General features: G+C 44.5%; 1 protein-coding gene across 1 annotated transcript in view; it reads right to left on the bottom strand.

Annotated features, from left to right (window-relative positions):
- The window catches only part of Slc7a14 (solute carrier family 7 member 14), a 47,100-nt gene that overhangs the window by 11,191 nt on the left and 14,338 nt on the right, over positions 1-21,571 (bottom strand). The window contains exons 2-6 of the mRNA XM_048346015.1: positions 16,334-16,570; positions 13,861-14,078; positions 6,529-6,675; positions 3,257-3,465; positions 124-1,001 (exon numbers count right to left, since the gene is read on the bottom strand). Coding sequence (XP_048201972.1) covers positions 124-1,001; positions 3,257-3,465; positions 6,529-6,675; positions 13,861-14,078; positions 16,334-16,570 — 1,689 coding nt within the window. The remainder of the gene's footprint in view (positions 1-123; positions 1,002-3,256; positions 3,466-6,528; positions 6,676-13,860; positions 14,079-16,333; positions 16,571-21,571) is intronic.

Genomic DNA, 21,571 nt, shown 5'->3' with positions numbered 1-21,571 from the left:
TCCAACAGTAGAGCCACCAGGCTTGAGCATAAAAGCTCAGGGACAGCACCTAGGCCCTGAGTTCAAGCCCAAGTACACAAACCTTAAAAGAGAACTGGGAAGGCTCCCAAGGAAGCTGCTTACCCACAAAGCACCATACCGCAAACCGGATCCAGGTGATGGTGGAGAGCTTTAGCATGAGATAGATGTTCACCAGCATGGCAAAGGCAGGCACAAAGGGCAGGCAAGGTGCCATGTACGGCAGTTTCTTGGGGTTCTCCGGCTGCTGCAAGATCACAAACACCAGAATGCTGATAAGCAGCACCATGAGAACCACCAGCAGGATGGCCCACCAGCTCTGCCCCGAGATGTAGTCAGAACCAAAGATGATGAAGGAGCAGAAGATGAACATGAGGATGAAGAGCAGGAGCACGCAGATGGTCACGGTGCGCCCCGTGGCTGCTGTAGGACGGTCCATTTTGCCTGGGAGGCCCAGTCGGATTCTCATGGTGTAGTAACGGGGTCCAATCAGCTTCTTCAACTTGATGAGATAGATGTTTTCAGACTCATCCGCTTCGATGCCCGTGGTCATGTCCACCGTGCCGTAGTTGGGGTGGTTGACATTGTAGGTGGACTTGTCTGACTTCCCGATGAGCATCTCATTGTCTCCCAATGATGGCAGGTTTTTGGCCCCACATGTGTTGGTAGCTGAGCCAGAAAATTCTTCTCCTTCACTCATAGGCGAGCAAGCGTCCTTCTCACAGTCAGCCAGAATGCCCTCTTTCTTCTTGGTGTGCTCTTCAGACAAGAACTTGACAAAGCCATCGATGTCACTCTCGGGTTGGTATCGAAGGAGCAACACACAGACTGAGACCAAGGTGTAGGCCAGGAGGGTGCCGATGGACATCATTTCTATCAGGTCCCTCAGACTGACCAGCAGAGAGAGGAGAGCTGCCAGGAACCCGGACACGATGCATGCCACCATTGGTGTCTCTGTGTAGGAGCTCACGTGGGCCAGGAACCTGAGGGCAGATGCAAGCAGAGGGTTAATGGTGTGCTGTATGGTGGCTGGTGTGTGTGTGTGTGCACACGCATGCATGCACACATGCGAATGTGCACAGCCCTGACCTCAGGTCTTGGGTGCTGTCCCTGAGCTTTTGTGCTCAAGGCCAGTTGCTACCACTTCAGCGACAGCTCCACTTCTGGATCTTTTGGTGGTTAATTAGAGATAAGCGTCTCACAAAGTATCTTGCCTGGGCTGGCTTCCACCAGCGATTTTCAGATCTCATCCTCCTGAGTAGCTAGGATTACAGGTGTGAGCCACCAGCACCCCGCTGACTAATCCTAACCTGGTTGCTGTAGGGAACCAGAATGCCAACAGTGTGGTGAAATTCTCTCCTCTCTGCCCTGCCCCCTCCAATTTCCAATTTGATTCTTGCACTGCTTTAACTCTGTCTGTTACTCCTACTCCAGAGTGTGACTCCTGGAATCTAATTTAGAGGAAAATCACTTTAATTCCTTGGTTTTGAGGTGAGCTCTTTCCTAAAGTGTCTACTCAGTATGTAATGGGAAGGGTTGATTGAATCTAGGGAATCTGTCAGATGTAAATTAAAGCACAGGCTTGCTTTATTATTATTATTTTTTAAACGATTGGAAAAAGCCAGTCAGATAGCTACTTGGGGAGGGGGTGGCTCTAAAGTTGTGTATTTGCAGCAGTGGCACCGCTTCTAAGTATTAGAAATATATGTTGGGCACTGGTGGCTCATGCCTGTAATCTGAAGTTCAAAGCCAACTCAGGCAGGAAAGTCAGTGAGACCGTTCTCAAATCTTCAGCAGTTAACCATCGAATAGCTGGAAGTGGAGCTGAGGCTCAAGCCGTAGCCTTGAGTAAAAAAATTCTAAGGGATAGTGCCCAGAACCTGAGGTGAAGCCCTTGTAAGAGCACTATATACTTTTATATACACACACTCAGGTTTCCCTCAAGATCTACCACATCAGAATCTCTGGGGGTAATGCTCAGCAAACTGTACTTTAACAGAACCTCGAAGGATTCAACACTGCAGACAGCACACTGCCCGGCAACAAACATAGAGAGAATTGATTGGCAAAAGAACATAATATTTAAGAAGCTCACAGATGACAGGTTCAAATCCAGCTAGTCACCAACTGAGAAAGAGATCCACAAGGACAATTAAATGGCAGGTGCTTCTTCGGCAGTTCCTGTAAATCTTAGGCTACTCTCCCCCTCCCCCTCCCCCCTTCCTCCTGGTTGGGTCTCTCCATCTTCTTGCTCATCTCTCTTGCTTTCCCGATTCCCACAAGACTGCAGATGTGTGGACTCCCAGCCGTTTTCCTCTGACTTTTCTTTGACAGTAGAAAAAAGTGCTTTGCAGGTGCTAAGTTGTCACACCGTCTTCACAGTCGTGTCTTCTAGATCTATTTAGCAACTCAAACACAGTGGCTGTGTCTTGGTGAGGACTTCAGGGGGTGTTCAGAGGAAATAGAACAGAGCTAACAGCATGTGGCAGAGATACAGTCCTTGATCCAATTCCCTCTGCTTTCCTAAGAGCGCCTTGGCCTCCCATGGAGGGCACTGGAAACAAGAGACGAGGCCCCGTCCTTCATGTCACTGGCAGCCGGTTGCTTCTGGAACTCTCAGTATATTGGTGTGCCTAAATGGGTCTGGGTTTGGAGTTAGATAGTTCTGATTTCAAGTTTTTCTGCCCTGCATTCAGCCTCTAATTGCTGGCGCAAAGCAGAGTTATTGTGCAAACTCAATGGTGTCCTGTGTTACAAAGCACACAGGACACACATGTGCAACAAAAATGCTGGCTATTGTTGCTACCATGGCTTGCTTCTCTTCAGAGTGTTGTTACACTCTGGTTGGTGATAGTTGTCTTTCTCAACTTCCAAAAAGCTTTGGAGACAAAAGCTAGTTCAGCCCTTACCATGAGGACAGGCCTTCAATGTCCCTTCAGTGTCATCTTCCATGAATCAGTGGCACCACCATCTTCACAAGGGAAACGAATGTCAAAAGGGGGAGAAGGGTCATTGGGGGAACCTGTCAGTTGGTATGTGAGAGAGGGACCCAGAGTCAAACCAAGGTGCTATTTCAGTGTCTGAGTTCTTTTCACTCAAACTTTCTTCCAAAATCTGTAATAAGATCCCCAGTCTAGGTGAAAGGCAGTTATCAAAATTACTGTCAGGCTGTGAGAGGGTGACAATCTCTTGACAGGTGCAACAGAGCAGAAGGGATTTCATGGAGCACAGCTCTTACCTGAAAAGGAGCCCATCACCAGCCATGGCATAAATGACCCTCGGCATTGGGAAGAGGGAGCCCAGCAAGCTGACTGTCAGTCCTGCAACTGACCCAATGGCCACTACAAACTTTGCAGCATAGAAGCCATGAGCCACAAACATCTCCATGAGTGGGGATTCTGTGTCAATGGCGTAATACGGCACCATTAGTGTTAAGATCATGCTCACCTGTTAAGACAAGAGAAGATATGGTTGGAGGGGACTCACGTGGAGAGTGTGGATGGATGCACCATGGGAAAGGTGAGGGCTCTAGGCTGGGAAGTGGAAACTGACATGGAACTGGGGTCTGTGGCTAACTGGCACGTGGCTTTATTTTGGGCCCATCATTTGGCCTCTGGTATTCTTGGCCTCCATGTTTTCTCTCCACGTGTGGTTTTTGTCGATGGGCCAGATAACACCCAAAACCTCTCTGAGGTCCTTTCATATTTGAGAAATAAATCTACCAGTATTTCCTCCTCTTGAAGGCAGAACTACTCAGACAGTGCAATCGCGACCCCCTTCCTGCAAGGACAGATTCTCATTTCTTGTATTCCTTCAGAGTTCTACAAGGTCTGCACTCTCTTCCCCACTCCCCCCCCACTCTCTCTCACACACACAGTTGAGATCAAAACTCTAAAGATAAAGGTAAGAGCTTACGAAGTCCACAGACAATTAACTATAGGACCCTAATGAGGACTTACATTCTATTTGCTCTCAATAGCTTCCTTAGAGTTATGCAGGCCCCACAGAGATTATGGCATTAGAACAGAATGGATCTAGTCTTTCTCAGGGCTACAGACTACCGTGGCTTTTGCTAAACTAGAAAACACTTCTCGGGGGCCTTCCAGAATCTGTCTCCTATTTCATTCTCCTCAGAATAGGCCTCAGGCAGTGGAGTCGGTAGGAATAGCTGGGGCCTCTCCAGGCCTATGAAGACCAATTCTGACACCAAGAAGAGAGTTCAAAGCCTGAAAGGGAGTTGTGGTCCTATGTAGACCACTTCTTTGCCTGTTCTGCTGCAGACTAGACCCTCCAGGGAAGTTGTGTGCTGCCAGGGGAGAGGGTAGGTTGCGTCAACACAACCCGGTGACTTGGCTCTTTTCTGGTGGTGAGGTGGAATATTCCTTAGGGACATCACCACTTTCCACCATGCTTTTGGTGATAAAGGTGACGGGAGGAGAGTGGGACTGATTCTTATAGCAAGTCACAAGTCCTCTGGCCATGCAGGTCAGAATGGGTAGAGATTCCAGACTGGTGGATGCCCAGAATTTGTAGCCTACGAGGTATTATTCTAAGGCAGGGAGCATTGAGTATATGTGCTGCAATGAACCCCTCTACCCTTCCCATGGAGGACAGGAAGGGATGGGGGCATGGGAGAGGAAATGCAGGGTAGAGGACCTGTCTCTGCTGCACCCCCACTTCAATTCTTTGCCCACAGGGATATAATCAGGGCCGGACAGGAGAAAGCCACTCAGATGTGCATAGAAGGAGGTGATACAATGGCTGTCCAATATCTACCAATAGGCAGTCCAATTTCTACCAACCATAGCTGAAGCTACTCTCATGCTTTCATGTGGCCTCCAGACTATCCTGTTTTGCAGCTTGCCTATCAACTGGCTTGTTAGATAGCAAAAGATAAGTTAATGGGAAAGAAGAATGGCAGGGCTGACAGGCCGTGCCCACAGCTTCTAGGTTACAGTTGTATAAGTCTGGTATAAAAAGTATATTTCTTTTCTTTTTGCTAGTCCTGGGGATTGAACTCCAGGCCTAGGTGCTGTCTGTGAGCCTCTCTGTGCCCAGGGCTAGTGCGCTATCACTTGAGACACAGTACCACTTCCGGCTTTTTCTGAGTAGTTTATTGGAGATAAGAATTTCCCAGACTTTCCTGCCCTGGCTGGCTTCAAACCATGATCCTCAGCTCTGAGCCTCTTGAGTATCTAGGGTTACAGGCGTGAGCCACCAGCACCCAGCTAAGAGTACATCTCTTTTTGGACAATGTCATCCCTTCCCTCCAGCAAACCATTTTAAAAGCAACCTCAGCTGGGCCCAGGTGGCTCCTGCCTGTAATCCCACTCAGGAGGTTGCAACCCAAGGAGCACAGTTCAAAGCCAGCTCAGACAGGAAAGTCTGTGAGACTCTTATCTCCAATTAGTCACCAGAAAACTGGAAGTGGAGCTGTGGCTTAAAGTGCTAGAGTGCTAGTCTTGAGCACAAAAGCTCAGGGACAGCACCAGGTCCTGAACTCAAGCCCCACCCAGTACCAGCATGGGCGCGCTCACTCATGCACCCACGCACACACACTACCCTTAGCTTCTGGACCTTTCTATGTTGTGGTGACCAAAGTGGGAGGACACTCAGGATGGGGAGTGCTTGTGTGACCACACACAGGGTGGCTGCAAAGCTGGTTCTATTTCCAGGGACTGGGGAGATGCTGAATGTGGCTGAGCTATTTCTGTGATAGAAATTCTATCATCGGAACCAAGAGATGAAACATCCAAAGTACAGAGGAATGATGACAGGGGTGACACCAATCAAGATGTATTCTATTCATCAAATGCTTTGTTTATGAAAACACAACTAAAGATAAAAATTATATTAAAAAAGTTCAGAGGAACATCTTCGGGGATCCTGAAGAGACAGGCTGAAGGTTGCAGCCTGGGGGTTGTTTTTGGCAGGAGAACCCCAAAGATGAGTTTAAGCTGGGGTGAGAAGACTGAGCAACAGCAGAAAGAAGTTGCATTCCTCCCCAGATTTAAGGCAAAGAGAATCTCCCGAGGACAATGTACTCTCTCTCTCCACTCTGCCGCAGCCTTGTCTCTTTGCTTCTAGGAAGCTCCCAGAAGACAGAAGAGCATTGAGGGCTGTTCACAGAGGCCACATGCCTCTGCTCGCACACCGCCCGTTACTGCCAGCCTATGACCTGAGCTCGTTGGACAGCAGCCCGTTTTCTGCACACCCATCCCCTAGGGCAAGGAGGATGCCGGGAGCTGGTGCAGGGAGGGTTAGGGATGGAGACTCAGACGCCAAGGCTGAAGGGAGGACCTGCATTTCAATTCCTCTCCAGTTTGGGGTCTTGAGTTTCTTCTTGCTATCAGTGGATGGAGTTTAGGGGGCACAAGACATAGCCACGCAAACACCAGGAAGACACAGGAAAGGATTATTCATGGCAGAGGAGGAGACAGTCCAGAGTCATGGTTGAGGGTCAGATACAAGAAGGCAATGAGGAGGGTCCCATTGGCATCTGGTACTTACAGAAACATATGCTGTCAGGCAGATGACCAGGGAGGCGGTGATAGCATAAGGGATGGATGTGTTAGGATTCTTGGCTTCTTCTCCAGTGGTGGCGATGATGTCAAAGCCAATGAAAGCATAGAAGCACGTTGCTGCTCCTTGGAGCACCTGTGTGGAGGAGAGCACTTGTTAGGCTCAGAAAACCAGGGCCCCATAGTGCTCTTAAATGTGGAGTCCGTAATGGGCCACAGACATTACTGAGGGTACAGAAGGGAATCTGGTCGAGCTGGTGCTAATGCTTGTATTCTGATCTGCTTGGCTTTCTTGCTCTATGACCTTGGCTATGTTCTTCCTGTTTAAATGTGGGGTCACCATGGGAGTCGAGGAGCACTGGGGATCCAGGAGGAAGCCCTAAACCATGCATATCAGTGGGACTGAGTTTGTTTAGAGTGTTGTCCTGTGTGTGTGTGTGTGTGTGTGTGTGTGTGTGTGTGTGTGTGTGTATGTGCAGTCCTGGGGCTTGAACTCAGGGCCTGGGAGCTTTCCCTACGCTTTTTTAACTTAAGGCTAGTACACTATGTTTGAGCCACATCTCTACTTCTAACTTTTTGGTGGGTAACTGGAGATAGGAGTCTCATGGACATTTCTACTGGGCCTGGCTTTGAACCTCAATCCTCAGATTTCAGCTTTCTAAGTGACTAGGATTGCAGGCATGAGCATTGCAGGCAGGAGTATTGACTTTTTTAGACAGCGGGAAAGAGATGTGTTCTGCCACATACTAGTTTGGAGAGCTATGTCAAGTTTCTATCCTCTTGGAGCACAAGTTTCGTTATTAGTAAAACAGAGAAAATTATAGTACTTAATTTGTAGGCTTATTACAAGGATTAAATAATACAACCTCAGAATACAATAGGTACTCAATAAAGATTAGCTTTTACCATTACTATTATTACTATTATCATAATTTATTTTTAGAACAGATCAAACCCAGGGTGCAGATTCTTCTTTCTCCCTATCCTCTTCTTCCTCCTCCTCTCCCTATTTTTCCTCCTCCATTTTAAACTTGACGCATATATATTAGGTGCTGCCATGGCTTGAGCACTGTGATGGGGAAACATACTGAGCACAAAAGGTGCTGTGCTTGATGTTGTGGGACTTGGAGTCTGGAGGGTACTGAAAGATTCCAGGTGTACCTTCCATGATGGGACAAACTTCAGTTTGGGCCTGAGAAGTCTCTATATTAACTGTAAACACCAATGCTTCCATCTAAGGGATGAAAGAATGGCTGGCAATTACTGAGAATGGTTAGATATTTAAAAATTATGTTTGAGCTGGAAAGGATATTTGTGAGCCTAAATTTGCACCTGGAGAACTAGAAAGCAATTGTGGTTGCAGAAAAACTTGATAGCTGGGAGAGAGCAAAGGAAGGGGTGACATTGTTCAAAACTAAATGTACTCATGACCCGACTTACAAAATGATAACCCCTCTTTATGCACACAATCTTTATAATAACAGTAAAAATTAAAAAAGAACCCATTCTTCCCCCCAAAAGAAAGAAAGACTGGTCAGATCCAAGACAAGGGACTCTAGGGGTCTATTGCATCAATCAGCCAACAGAATTTAACTCAGATGGTTCCAGTGAGTTGATCAATGAAGGGACATCAGTGGGCATGCGGGCAGGATTAAGGAAGTCAAGTAAGGATGTTGAGGCCTGTACTTGTACACCTCCCACTGACTAATCCAGCCAGGGGTCCTCTGGAGCATGCAGGAAGGGCAGAGATGGAAAAAGTCCTGCACACCAACCAAGGTCAAGTAGACCCTACCTAACAATGTGATTGGTGAATAAACAGATGATCACAGAGAAGACAAAATCAGCAAAAGGCCATTTGTAAACTTGCATTGGGGTCTTCATTTATTTTTCATTTTTTGGTTTGTTTTAAAGACAGGGTCTCACTCTTTAGCCCAGGCTGGCCTTGAACTCATAGCTTCCAACCAATGCCACAGAAACGCTGAGATTACAAATAAGTACCAACACACTAGGACATAGGAGGCGATTTGAATGGTTATTCTTCCTGGAAAGCAAGTGCTTAAGTATACAGAAGCACCATGAAATGATACTACATCTAGTTATCTCTATAAAATAATCACTACAACTGTTTTCCACTGCACCTTCCAGATTTTAGATCTGGCCAGGAATCGGTGTAGCTTTCAAGGTTGAGAATCTGTGAGCGAAATTGGTGGATGAGTGTGTGTGTGTGTGTGTGTGTGTGTGTGTATGTGTGCTTGCATGTATGTGTATGTATGTTTCATGGTTCACTAATACTTTAACTCTTTTTAAATTTTTATTTATTTATTTGTGTCTGCACTGGGGCTTGAATTCAAGGCCTGTGTGCTGTCTCTGAGCTTTATTTGGTCAAGGCGAGTGCTCTACCATCTCCACTTCTGGGTTTTGGTGGTTAATTGGGAAGAAGAATCTCATGGACCTTCCTGCCCAGTCTGCCTTTGAACTTCGAAGCTAAGATCTCAGCCTCCTGAGTAGCTAGGATCACAGGTATGAACCACTAGCTCCTGGCTCCTTTACATAATTTAAATGGTATTAACATTCGTTCTGATAAGAAAGCTAAAACTGTTTCCCAATTTGAACCTTGCACGGACGCTCAGGCACGTGCTCTGGAGAAGGCTCATCCTGCCCAGAAGCCGCCATGCCTCTGTTGCTAGAGGCTGCTGCTTACTTAGTTGTCCAAAGCAATGCCATTTGTGGACTCAGGCTGGGGCCACCCCTCTGCTCCTTGCTGACAATTGAGCAGCATTCGGATGAGGCAGGCCTCCCATGTTCTGTCTTGGCCAGCCTGCCAGATGTTAGGAGCTACTTAGGTACCTTGACATAATTCACTCCCAAGGTAGCAAGACAAAATTGCAATGTCTAAAGGGTTGTGGGGTGCCCTCGTGGCCCCACACTATCAGCAGCCTGTCCACAGCGACAGTGGAATGTGCTAATAAGCTCCAACACATGGGTTCAGAGGCAGAGACCATGAAAAACCGTTTTTCCTTTGTGTGAAGGCTGTCTGAATTTCCTGCAAATTCTTGCTTGGACCATTTTCCTGGGAGGTATTTGTGTTGCTAGAGTATCTTATTTGGATACAGAAAACCCATCAGATAGTATCAAGAACAAATAACATAAAGGGCACACACATCCAACCATGTTCAGGGTCTGAGAAATTGCAGATGGAAGCAGAGGTTCAGTCGAGGGCCACAGTCACTTGATATAGGGGAAAATGTTTGTTGTTCTTAAGTTCTTCAAGACCAAAGAAGCAATTGACCCAGAACCTGTAAGTAAGTAAACCATTCCTTAAGCTATTTTCCTTGGAAGGAAGTAGCTGGATCAGGGAGAGAGAGTAAGCTTTTGAGGGTTCTATTGCCAGAGGACTGATTGTTTTCATTAACCCTCTCAAGGCACTTGGAAATTATACTTGAAGTTATATAATGGTGACATTATATAATCCTTTATGTGGTGATTTCCCCCTCCTATGTAAAGCTATGGAAAAAGCAGAATGTTGAACCTGTATTTGCTTACTAATTAGCAGTAGGGGTCATGGTTTCCCCTTGGAATAAAAAAGAGTATACATAATACTTTGGTTGACATTTGTTACGTAGGAGTGGAGAATGTGTTCATTATCTTGGTGCATGGAGTGATCATAGAAGGTTGATGGGCCTTGAAAATTAGGATTTAAGTTTGCAGTGGCCTTGCTGGACTGGAAACTGACGTGAAACCAAATTGGAGAAATAACAGGGCTGGGCCTGCTCACCAGGGAGGAAATGTACTATGCTGAATTCCATGACCAGGGAGAGCAGAGAGGACGAATCAGAAGCATCGTCACACTGGCCTGTGCTCTGTGCTCAGATGATGCTCTTAGTTATGGCCAGTAGGGCATATTCGAGGGCATATTCGAGGGACAATTTCTTTGCATTGAAAATAAAAAAAATTGAAGCCAAGCATTCTGGTGACAAATGACAAATCTACTTAAGAGAGTAGATGTAGGTTGGATTGAGATCAATTGCAAGAAGAAAGAGGAGGAAGGAGAGGAGGTGGAAGAGAAAAAGAGGAGAGAAGGAGGAGAAAGAAGAGTGGAAGGAGGAGAAAGAAGAGAAAGAGGGAAGGAGGAGAAGGAAGAAGAGGAGGAGGAAGAGGAGGAGGAGGAGAAGGAGGAGGAGGAGGAGGAGGAGGAGGAGGAGGAGGAGGAGGAGGAGGAAGAGAAGGAGAAGGAATAGCAGGAAGGGGGGCGGGGGCTAACTGGTCCCAAGGGTCTAGCCTCAGGGGTAGCAAATGAAATCTTGGCTCATCCAGACTAGGATTAAATTTCAGTTCTATATTTACCGTCTAGATCTATGAACTTAAATTTTTTGAGTTTGAGTTATTGAGTTACTTGAGTTAAAAGTGGAGGTCATTATACTTTAGGGCTCTTGTGATGATTAAATAAAAAGTATATATGAAAGAGTTTGTCATAAAGAATGTTCAGTGTTAGGAAAGTCATTATTTCCTTTCTATGCCTAACTCCAGACTTGCTTTTCATATTACAAAAGGTAATGGGTGCTGGTGCTGGTGGATCACACCAGTAATCCTAGTTACTCAGGAGGCTGAGATCTGAGGATCATAGTTTGAAGCCAGTCCGGGCAGGAAAGTCCAAGAGACTCTTATTTCCAATTAACCACCAAAAAGCTGAAGTGGAGCCGTGTCCTATGTGATTGGGCAAAGCTAAGAGCCATAGCCCAGACTCTGAGTACAAGCCTCAGTACTGGCACACACATACACATGCAAAAAATTGCTTGGACAGGAAGCATTCATAAACAATGTTGACCCAGTCTGGGTCAGTTTAAATATGCTCTTTTGAAGATAAGAAAAAGAGCTATATGATCTCTTATGGTTCTTTCCAGCTCCAAGATGTGAAGACTTTGTAAGAATTGAAAGCAAATACAAGATATCAGGTTATTACTTTTTAAATTATGATATTTAAGAAGGCTTAGACGGAAGGGGTCAACCTGTCAGACATGGCGTACTCTCTATTTAAAGTAGAAATGGCATTGGAGCCACACAGCACTGCACAGAAACTTTAGTCCTGGTGTTGACTGGCTAAGCACTCCAGCTTCTCTGAGCCTTGCCGTGTGTGTGTGTGTGTGTGTGTGTGTGTGTGTGTGTGTGTGTGTGTGTGTGTGTTTGAACACAGTGCCAGGTGGCACAGGAGAATCAGTAAATACTTAAATACTATCTCCTTCCTCTTGCCAGTACAACTATTTTGAACTACTACATTATGGTCATAAAACAGTCAAGACTTTGTTCTTTCTAGTTTTTCTAAGCACTTGGTGCAATTTGTTTCTTAATAGATGAGAAAACGTGGGAACACAAGTTAACTGATGCCCGAGGTCTTACAGGAAGTCCGTGACCCAATATTTCTTAAATGGTTAAGAAAATGGTGAGAACATTTTTTTCCCGTGAGTTACAATAAAAATGCATTTGAGTTCCAGGAAAGTATTCTTTCTTTTCATTCTTATAATTTGTTGTTTGTCTTCTGTGATAGGAAAGGAATCATTTGTTGTTTCTTTTATGTGATAGGAAAGGAACTATTTGTATCATTAGCAAACACAGACTGGAGGATCCAGAATGGGGTCAACAGTATTTCTTTGTCTCTTCTGGTTTTAACCAGTTATTTATTCATTTCAGAGAGGGAAGACAAACTTTGTGGTTCTGTGGAATTCTTAGAGATAAGCAGAAAAGTGGGAATGTTGGCTTCAATTGCTTGCCTCTCTGCATTGAACAGCATGGCATGGTTTAGGATAAACAGAAGTTATTTTGAGTGTTCTCCCAAGAGTGATTTCTGACCTCTGGATAGAAATCTTGGAGGAAAACCAGTCCAAGCAAAAACCATACAAGTCAAAGCCAGTGGAATCGTGGGCCTACATTCTGCCTCCAGCGCTAGGCAGAATGTCTCTCTTGGCCTCTGGTCACTTCCTTATCTCTTAAATGAGAACATAGACCTTGCCAGCTGAAGATTCTATGACTCATGCTCTACTGAGAAAGCAACAAACACAACAAGATGCATGGGTGATCTTTACAAACAGTTGCACAACATGAGCAGGTTGGGCCATACTAGAGGAAGAAACCAAGCATAACTTAGAATCACTGGCCACCATGATGAATTTGCCCTTAAGACCTCCTTGTTGTTCATACTTCCAGGTTGTGGAGATGAGATCTAGAAATGTCCAACTCTCTTCCAATCCCCCAGTTCACATACACCACGCCTCCGGAACGGGATTTCTAACCAGAATTCTAATGAATCTGTTCAGTGTCCTGGGACCTCAGTGGATATGACTTCCTAGAGTCAGATGCCTGGACTGGATTAAAAATCATTCTTTGGGTGATGTTAATCAAGATTCATTGTACTCATAAACTAACATGTTGAGTTGAAACCCCTTCATACAACTACTTAAAGATAACAAAAATCAATTGTTCTTTTTCTAGTTTTATACCTAGGCAAGACTCAATCCTTTCCTGGTCCTCCACTCTCCCCAGTGTCTTGTGCATTGTGTATTTGTGTACCTGTCTGTCTTGGTATTCTGGAGAGAGATTTACAGAAGTGGGCTGCTTCTGTATAGATTTTGGAAAGCGAGAGTCCTGGTTTTGAGTTCTGATTCAGCCACTGACACTGTGTGCTTAATAGCAACTTACTTAGACTCTCTGAGTGTGAGCCTGTTCATCTTTAAGATCTGAATGGAAATATTTCTCTCCCACGATCACCGGGACAATGAAATGAGAGATCATGTCAGAAATACTTAGCATAGTGTTAGTGTTAGCCATATTGTAAGTGTGAACAACATTGAGTCTATTTGTTTAATCTGTGGTGTTATATATGTGTGTGTGTATAAGTGTGTGTGTATGTGCATGAGTGCACATGTTGGTATTGGGGCTTAAACTAGGCCAGGGACTGGGTACTACCTCTTATCATTTTTGTTCAAGGCTAACACTCCACCACTATACCTCTACTTCCAGCTTTTGGGTGGCTTATTGGAGATAAGAATTTCAAGAACTTTCCTGCTCTGAATGGCTTTGAGCCGCAGTCCTCAGAATAGCTAGAATTACAGGTGAGCACCTAACTGTCTTTTGCTATTTGTATAAAATGGAGCTCAATGAACGCTTGTCAAACAGGCAAACTTACAGCAAACCAACAAACACTTTTTCAAAACACTTCAATTAATTCAGATTAAATGGATGAAGGAAGTGCCGCTATGATTACGGAGCAGGGCAGTGTTTTCTTGGGAGGCAGAGTGTGGGGTAGGTACACCTTTAGGAATGAACTCACCCCTGACCAGCCATGGGGCAAGAACTGGCCCTCAGCCCAGTATTTTCCATTGATGAAGAAGAGGCCCGCGATCATGATGAACACCCACACGGCCAAGTTCAGCACGTTTAGGACGTTGTTGAAGCCCACAGAATTCTTCACTCCCAAAGCCACAATGATGGTCACAATGACAGCAATCACCAGAGCCAGCAGGTCCGGGTATGATTCTTCTCCTTTCCCTACAGGGGAAAGATGAGATTCAGTACCTTCGGGAAGAAAGAAGGGCCGTGGGAACACCCGAATCTACCCCAGTCCATCTGGCCTCAGCGCTAACCCTAAAAGGGATGGTTCATCCATCAGAATCTGTGCATTATGTGTGTGTGAACAAATGTGTGTGGGCATGCGTATGTTTGTGTATGTTCCCCATGCAGATCAAAGCGTCTGTTTGCAAATGGCTTGGTGGGCAGGAAGATGATCTGATACTGAGGAGCCCAAATTGGAATATGGGGTAAGACAATGAAAAAGGACGGATGGAAACATGGCACTGAACATTCTGATCTGGACTGTCCTGAAATATGGGAGACATACAGAGAGGTCAACCCTATTCTTTTATTTATTGTATAGCTGGGTAGGTTTCTACTACTCTGTTAGCAAATTTAGAAATGCATCTTTGCAAACCATTGTAAGAAGGGTTTCTTTTTAAGAATGAATGCATTTTCATTGTTATTGCAAAGGTGATGTACAGAGGGGTTACAGTTATATTAGAGTTATAAGTCAGATAAAGAGTACATTTCTTTTTGGACAATGTCACGCCTTCCCTTGCTCTCTCCCAGTTTTTCCCTCCTGTCCCCACCCACAAATTCCACAAGTTGTATAGTTCATTTTCAACATAGTACCATTGATGTATTTGCTCACCCTTTGTCTCACCATTTCTGTGCTCCTCCATACTTCCAAAGACAAAGGAACAAACAAGACAAAAGGAAAAGAAAACAGGAACATGTTTCCATTTCCTAGAGTTCATTTCCATAAATGTTATTTTATATGATCAGATGCACATAGGTATTGTGCCTTTGTGTTCCTCTCCTAAGAATATCCTGCAGGAGGGTTTTTTTTTTTTTTTCCTGGTGTGTGTGTGTGTATGTGTGTGTGTGGTTGCAGAGGGAAAGTGTGCAGGTCTTGGCTGCTTGGCCTGGCCCATTGGCAGGGGCACTCCTGCCCTCTATGGAGGGAAAATGGCATTGCTACTGCCCCGAGGGGGCTGAATTCAGCTGAACTTCTGCCAAAGCCAAGGGTGGGGCCTTGGTTCATTCCTTATCTTTCTGGATCATATCCATAAAATGAAGAGATGGACAGCCTAATTTGGGGCCATGTGACGCCTAGAAGCTTATGAAATCAAGCATGGTCTTCATACTTGTAATATTTTTGTTTTGCTTTCTTTTGTGCTGGTACTGGCCTTGGACTCAGTGCCTAGGAGCTGTGCTTTTTCACTCAAGGCTGGACTTTACTTCCAGCTTTTTGGTGGTTAATTGGAGATGAGAGCCTCAAGGACTCTCCCACTTGGACTGACTATGAACTGGCTATGAACTGCAATCCCCAGATCTCAGGCTCCTGAGCATCTAGGATTACAGGTGTGAGCCACTGGTGCCTGGCTTCCTTGCTTGGGATCTTGTCATGGTATTTAGTTGCTCAGCAATTTTGTCAATTAGGTTCTTCCTAATTGTTGTATTATTACAGGATGAGCATTTCTGATCTGAAAACTCAGAGTTGGGGAGATGTCCTTGGGTCTGCACATTTTTGAGTGCTACAGTAATGTCATGAATGGAGACATTGACCCGTAAAATCTTGCCTCATGCACACACATATTGAAGGCATAGAATAAAATTATTTTCAGGTTATGTGTGCAAGAGGTATATGAAACCAATGTTGTGTTATCCCTCAGATATGTCATCATGTATAGGCAAATATTCCCAAGCCTGGGGAAAAATTCAAATTCAAAGAATTGATTGCAAACCTTTCAGATAAAAAATAATTCATCTCCTTAGATTAGACTGTGATGAGGGTGCTAGTGGCTCACATCTGTAATCCTAGCTACTCAGAGGGCAGAGATGTGAGCATCATTGTTCGAAAACAGTCTGGATAGGAATGTCTATGAGTCTCTTTTCTCCAATCAATTACCAAAGAACCAGAAGTGGAGCTGTGGCTCAAGTGACAGAGCATCAGCCTAGAGCAAAAAAGCCAAGGGACAATGTCCAGGCTCTGAGTTCAAGCCCCAGTACAGGGGCGCGCGCGCGCACACACACACACACACACACACACACACACACACACACACTAGTAGTATGCTGTTCATAGAAATTAGAATAATAATTACTTTGCAAAACCAAAAAGAAGCATTTAAAGTTCTTTGCACATTTTGCCACATTGCACCAGGAAAGGGGAAGACATTCACTTGGCTAAGTTTATGTGCTGGGGAGAGAAGATGTCGGGGTCTCACCCAGGCCGTTGAGCGTTCCCACCGTGTCTATCATCCAGCCACTGATGGTGTGATTCGCCAGGGAGTCAAACATGCTGCTCAGAGCACTGGCACCAGCAGCCGTGCCAATCAGGTACTCCAGGATCAGATTCCAGCCGATGAAAAATGCCACAAATTCCCCAACAGTGACATAGCTGTAGGTATAGGCTGATCCGGTGGTCTTGGGGACTCGAACTCCAAACTCAGCATAGCACACACCTGGGAGGGGATCAAGCACACACAGATGGTGGGAGTCAGGAGACAAAGTAACCTCTTGGTGGTTAATGATCTTGGTAAGAGACAGTGGGAATGTCTGGGCTCTAAGAACATATGAATATAGACGAGAAGTTGTATTTGCAGCCATGCATTTTGAGATGATGGGACATATTCTGAGAAGTGCACTGTTAGACATGCCATTGTTGCGTGACTATCCTAGAATGTGTACTCACATGAAGTTATGATGTAGCCTACTACTCCCCTAGGCTATATGGGATGTGTATTCATACATACACATGTGTATATATTCATACACATATTACTGAGACGGTGACTCTCACTCTTAGGGCCACAATGAACAAAACAATATGAGATTATGTCCAGCCCAGGGGAAAATGATACAGCTAGTAGATTCAGTGAAAATTAGATACACAAGGCTGCTGCTGGTGTAACGCGGTGCACTGCTTTATAGTAAATCTTAAAAATCTTAAAAAGACCACTCTAAAGTATCAATAAAACATATACTGCAGTAACCACATATGCCAGCAGCATTTATTATCATTATCCAGTATCATATGCTTCACATAATTGTATACAATGTACTTTATTTTGAGACAGAATCTCCCTATATAGCTTAGATTGGTCTTAGAATTTATGACCTTCCTGCCCCAACCTCATTGTGCTGGGAGTTCAGCTACCACCACGCCTGGCAGTGTTGTATGCTTATATACTGGTGGCACAGTGCATTCATTTACACCAACATCACTGCCAACAGTGAGGAATAGACATTACAATGTTAGTAGCAGCCACAATGTCATGGGTCAATAGGAATTTTCCAGATCTTGAATGATCTTATGGCATCTCAGTCACATATATATTCCATCATTGACTTAAACATTGTTATGAGGTTCATGAACATATAATGAATCGATTTAAATCAAATTCTAACCACTGTCTTTAAAAAAACAAACACTTTTAGCTATTTTTTTATTCATCTTTTCTTTTTTTGATACTCAGGATCAAACCCAGGACGTTGCACTTGCTAGGCAAGCGCTTTGCCACTGAGCTACATCCCAGCCCTAAAAAACACTTTTAAACTAAGGCAGTCAGAATGCACTCTATTCCATTATTGAAAAACTGGTGCTTCTTTAGAAAAACTTCCCATTTTCTGTGTTTCTGTTGTGCTCCTTCTCTGGCGAATATCCTGAGTAAGCATGAGTACAATTCAGTGTGACCCCACCATGGCACTGTTACATCCTACAATAGCGTTTTATTTCAGTTCTTACATGTTCTCCTAATTTGGGTGGGTTCTTTTAAGCAATCTGAAAATCCTCTGTTCTTTTGAGGGGTTAGATAAAGATGCATATATGAGCCAGACACAGGTGGCTCACGCCTATAATCCTAGCTACTCACGAAGCTGAGATCTGAGAATTGCAGTTTGAAGCCAGTTTGGGCAGGCAAGTCCATGAGATTTTCATCTCCAATTAACCACCTGAAAACTGGAAGTGGAGCTGTGGCTCAAAGTGGTAGAACACTAGCCTTGAGCAAAACTTCTCAGAGACAGCACCCAGACCCTTAATTCAGGTCCTAGGACCAGCACAAAAATGCAAATATAAACAAATAGTTATTAATATAAGAAAGCAATAAAGAAAACTGTTTTTTATGTTGTTGTTCATTTTTTTTGTGGGTTGTGGGGCTTGAACTCAGGACCTGGGTACTGTCCCTGAGAGTTCTTATGCTCAAGGCTAGCACTCTACCACTTTGAGCCACAGTGCCAGTTCTGGTTTTCTGGTTGTTAATTGGAGATAAAAATCTCATGGACTTTCCTGCCTGGACTGGCTTTGATCACAATCCTCTGATCTTATCCTCCTGAGTAGTTAGGATTATAGGTGTGAGCCACCAGCACCCAGCCAGAAAATAGTTTAATAAGCACTTTCAAAGTCCTTGTAGAGGGCTGGGAATATGGCCTCGTGGCAAGAGTGCTTGCTTCCTATACATGAAGCCCTGGGTTCGATTCCTCAGCACCACATATATAGAAAAGGCCAGAAATGGTGCTGTGGTTCAAGGGGTAGAGAGCTAGCCTTGAGCAAAAAGAAGCCAGGGACAGTGCTCAGGCTCTGAGTCCAAGCCCCAGGACTGGCAAAAAAAAAAAAAAGAATCAATGTCCTTGTAGAGAACTAAGTGCTGGAATTAAGAAAGAAACTAGGGCTGGGAGCATGGCTCAGCGGTAAAGCACCTACAAATGTGAGGTCCTGAGAGTTCAAACCCTAAAAGGCAAAGACAAATGAGACATGCCCCTATCTTCAAGGAGAGCAATGCCAGAAAATCATCTCAATGGTAGGCTTTGAAAGCTGGACAATGTGAAGACACACAGCAACAATGGGAGTACAGAGAGACCTGGCTTTGGGTGCATGGAGGGATTAATTGCACAAAGAAACTGGAACAAGAGACAAAGGCATGGCAGACAGAGACACTGTGGAGTGCTTGCGTGGAGAGGATGGGGATGGGATATTTATTAGGAGCCCACTTCTATGAGAATCATCCACGGAGCCCTGATTTCAAGGGAATTTGCATTTTGCCATACTCCTCAGGCAGTGTGTGTGCTTCCCTGCATTTGAAAATTGTGAAAGATTGCCTCTTTCTTTTGATGTGAGCAGAGATTAAAGTAGAAGAAGATTAAGAATGTACCCAGCATCTTAGAGTTGGCACTTTCTGTGTTGGGATTGGGGATCTGGAAAGTGGGGCCACTGGGTGAGACAGCTGAAATTGATACAAGCAAGCAAACACAGAGATGTCAAAAACATTAAATGGTTGATGGCCATGTACATCCCCCCAGGCCCCTCCTCCAGGCCCTTCAGTGTGACTCCTCCCCTTGGAAGGGGCACAGCAGGTGGGCTTGGCTCCTGGGTTGGTTCTACCCTTTACATTCACTTTTCCTACTTGTAAGATAAAAGTGCTATATAAAATGAACTCTTAAACCTCTCCTTAATGGCCAGGTGCTGGTAGCTCATGCCTGTAATCCTAACTACTCCAGAGGTTGAGATCTAAGGATTGCAGTTCAAAGCCAGCCTGGGCAGGAAAGTCCATGAGACTCTTATCTCCAATTAACCACCTCCCTCCCCTGCCCCAAAAAAAGCTAGAGTGATAGCCTTGAGTGAAAATCTCAGGGACAGTGCCCAGACCCTGAGTTCAAGTCCCAGAATGGGCACCAAAAACAAAACAAAACAAAAACAAAACCAATAGTTTATCTACATCTATCTATCTATCTATCTATCTATCTATCTATCTATCTATCTATCTATCTATCTATCTATCTAAAAAAGACCTCCTATGTGATAATATCTGTTGGTTGAGTCTTGCAGCAAAAAATACAGATATCTCTTAACTCTTCTTTTATAGCTCATGTGATGTCCTGTGCTATGGAGCTGCTTTGGGGGATGATGAGGCCCCGATCCCCACATTTAAACAGCCCAGGCTTCTATTTATGTTTAGTTTCCATGTCAGGCCTCCTTCCTTCACTTTGTAAGAATTTCCCAAGTTCTCCCTTAGACTTCTTTCTTGTTGCCAAGGTATTTTCCTGGAACAATCGGACCACCTCTTTTCCAAATTGCTGCTTCTGATGTTTAAATGTTGATGTTTAAATTCCAGACTGTAACCACTGGATGCTTAAACTGTTAGAGCCTAAAATTAAGAGGCAGTAGTCTGAAAGGAGGTCCCAAGGGCCTCTTCCCTGAGAAGGGCAGTAAGCAGTAAGGATTAAGTATGAAGGCCGGGTGATATTTTCCTGAAGGCTTAGAGGATGTCTGTATTTGTTTCAGGATTCTTGAGAGTTGAACTTGCACATCCAGATCAGTACTGTGTGAGGAAGTATTTAGGAGGAAACACATTTCTCCTCTGGGGTAGAATCTTTCCAAGTGATACTCTTGAAACAGGCATGGATTTGACTCTCAATTTAACTTGTATTAAGCCAGTCAGTACCCCAAGTTTATGTAACCAAGCATTCTCTCCACAATACCCAATGTGCAAAATTCAATGTAAAAAACACCCAATCCACCATCAGAAGTCACTTGCCAGAAGTAATTAGTGAAAAGCCAAGTGGTCATTAGGCCTTGTGAGGAAGCCCCTTGCTGTCCTGAGTCAGAGGAAGAGGCCCTGGCTGAGCCGGGGGAGGCTGACTTTGGAGTCTGTCATTCATTCTCAAGGGCCTGCTGGGTTCCTGATAACTATAGCTTGAAGTGAGTAGGAGAAAAAATAATTCAGTCAGCCAGTTACCACATAAGACAATTTCTGCTCCAAGAACTCTGTGACTTTGCAAATGGTGTAAAAGGACTTTATAATATTTTCAAACCCTTTAGACTTGCTTGTGTACAGGAATCAGGCTTTTAGTGGGCACTAGAGATGATTATACTTGCCACTGAAGATTAGTGGTGCAGAGTGAGTATTTATAAGCCCAAAACATCAAGGGGAAAAGTTGAGAAAATTTTGTCAATCCTCAATGATTTCAAAATTACTGTCACATAAGAATCTTTTTAATTTCTGGAAGAAGTAAAAAAAAAATCATGGGAAGGGAAAACTTTGGTTTTTTAAATCTTAGATTATCTGGTAACCAATGTCCAAGGTTAGGTACTTGCCTTCACATGGGAGGCTTGAAGGGGCCAACTAGACAAGAAGGGATGCTAGTTCATCATTCTTTGGCTTCACAGCTTGAGGCAACTCTTACTCATTTGAGTCAATTGGGAAAACTCTGGAGAAAATACTGCAAACCAGTGACTCTCAACAAAGGTATTCTCCCTCCTGGGGGAGGGGGGGCTGGGGAATCTCGGAAGCATCTATGAGTCTCAAGATGGTTCTGAACACCTATGGGATTAAATCTACAGAGTTCTGGGTTGTTAGTCATTCTGCTCCATGTGGAGTCTCCCCATGGAGTTAAAGCATTCCTTTTAGTCACATATTACCTTCCCAAGGTCCTAATGGGTATCTAGAAGCACAAACTTGTGTATAATT

This window comes from Perognathus longimembris, chromosome 5 (assembly GCF_023159225.1).
Source record: "Perognathus longimembris pacificus isolate PPM17 chromosome 5, ASM2315922v1, whole genome shotgun sequence".
NCBI classification, from domain to species: domain Eukaryota; kingdom Metazoa; phylum Chordata; class Mammalia; order Rodentia; family Heteromyidae; genus Perognathus; species Perognathus longimembris.
Note: the sequence above shows the minus strand (reverse complement) of the source record. Positions and strands in the feature narration are given on the sequence as shown.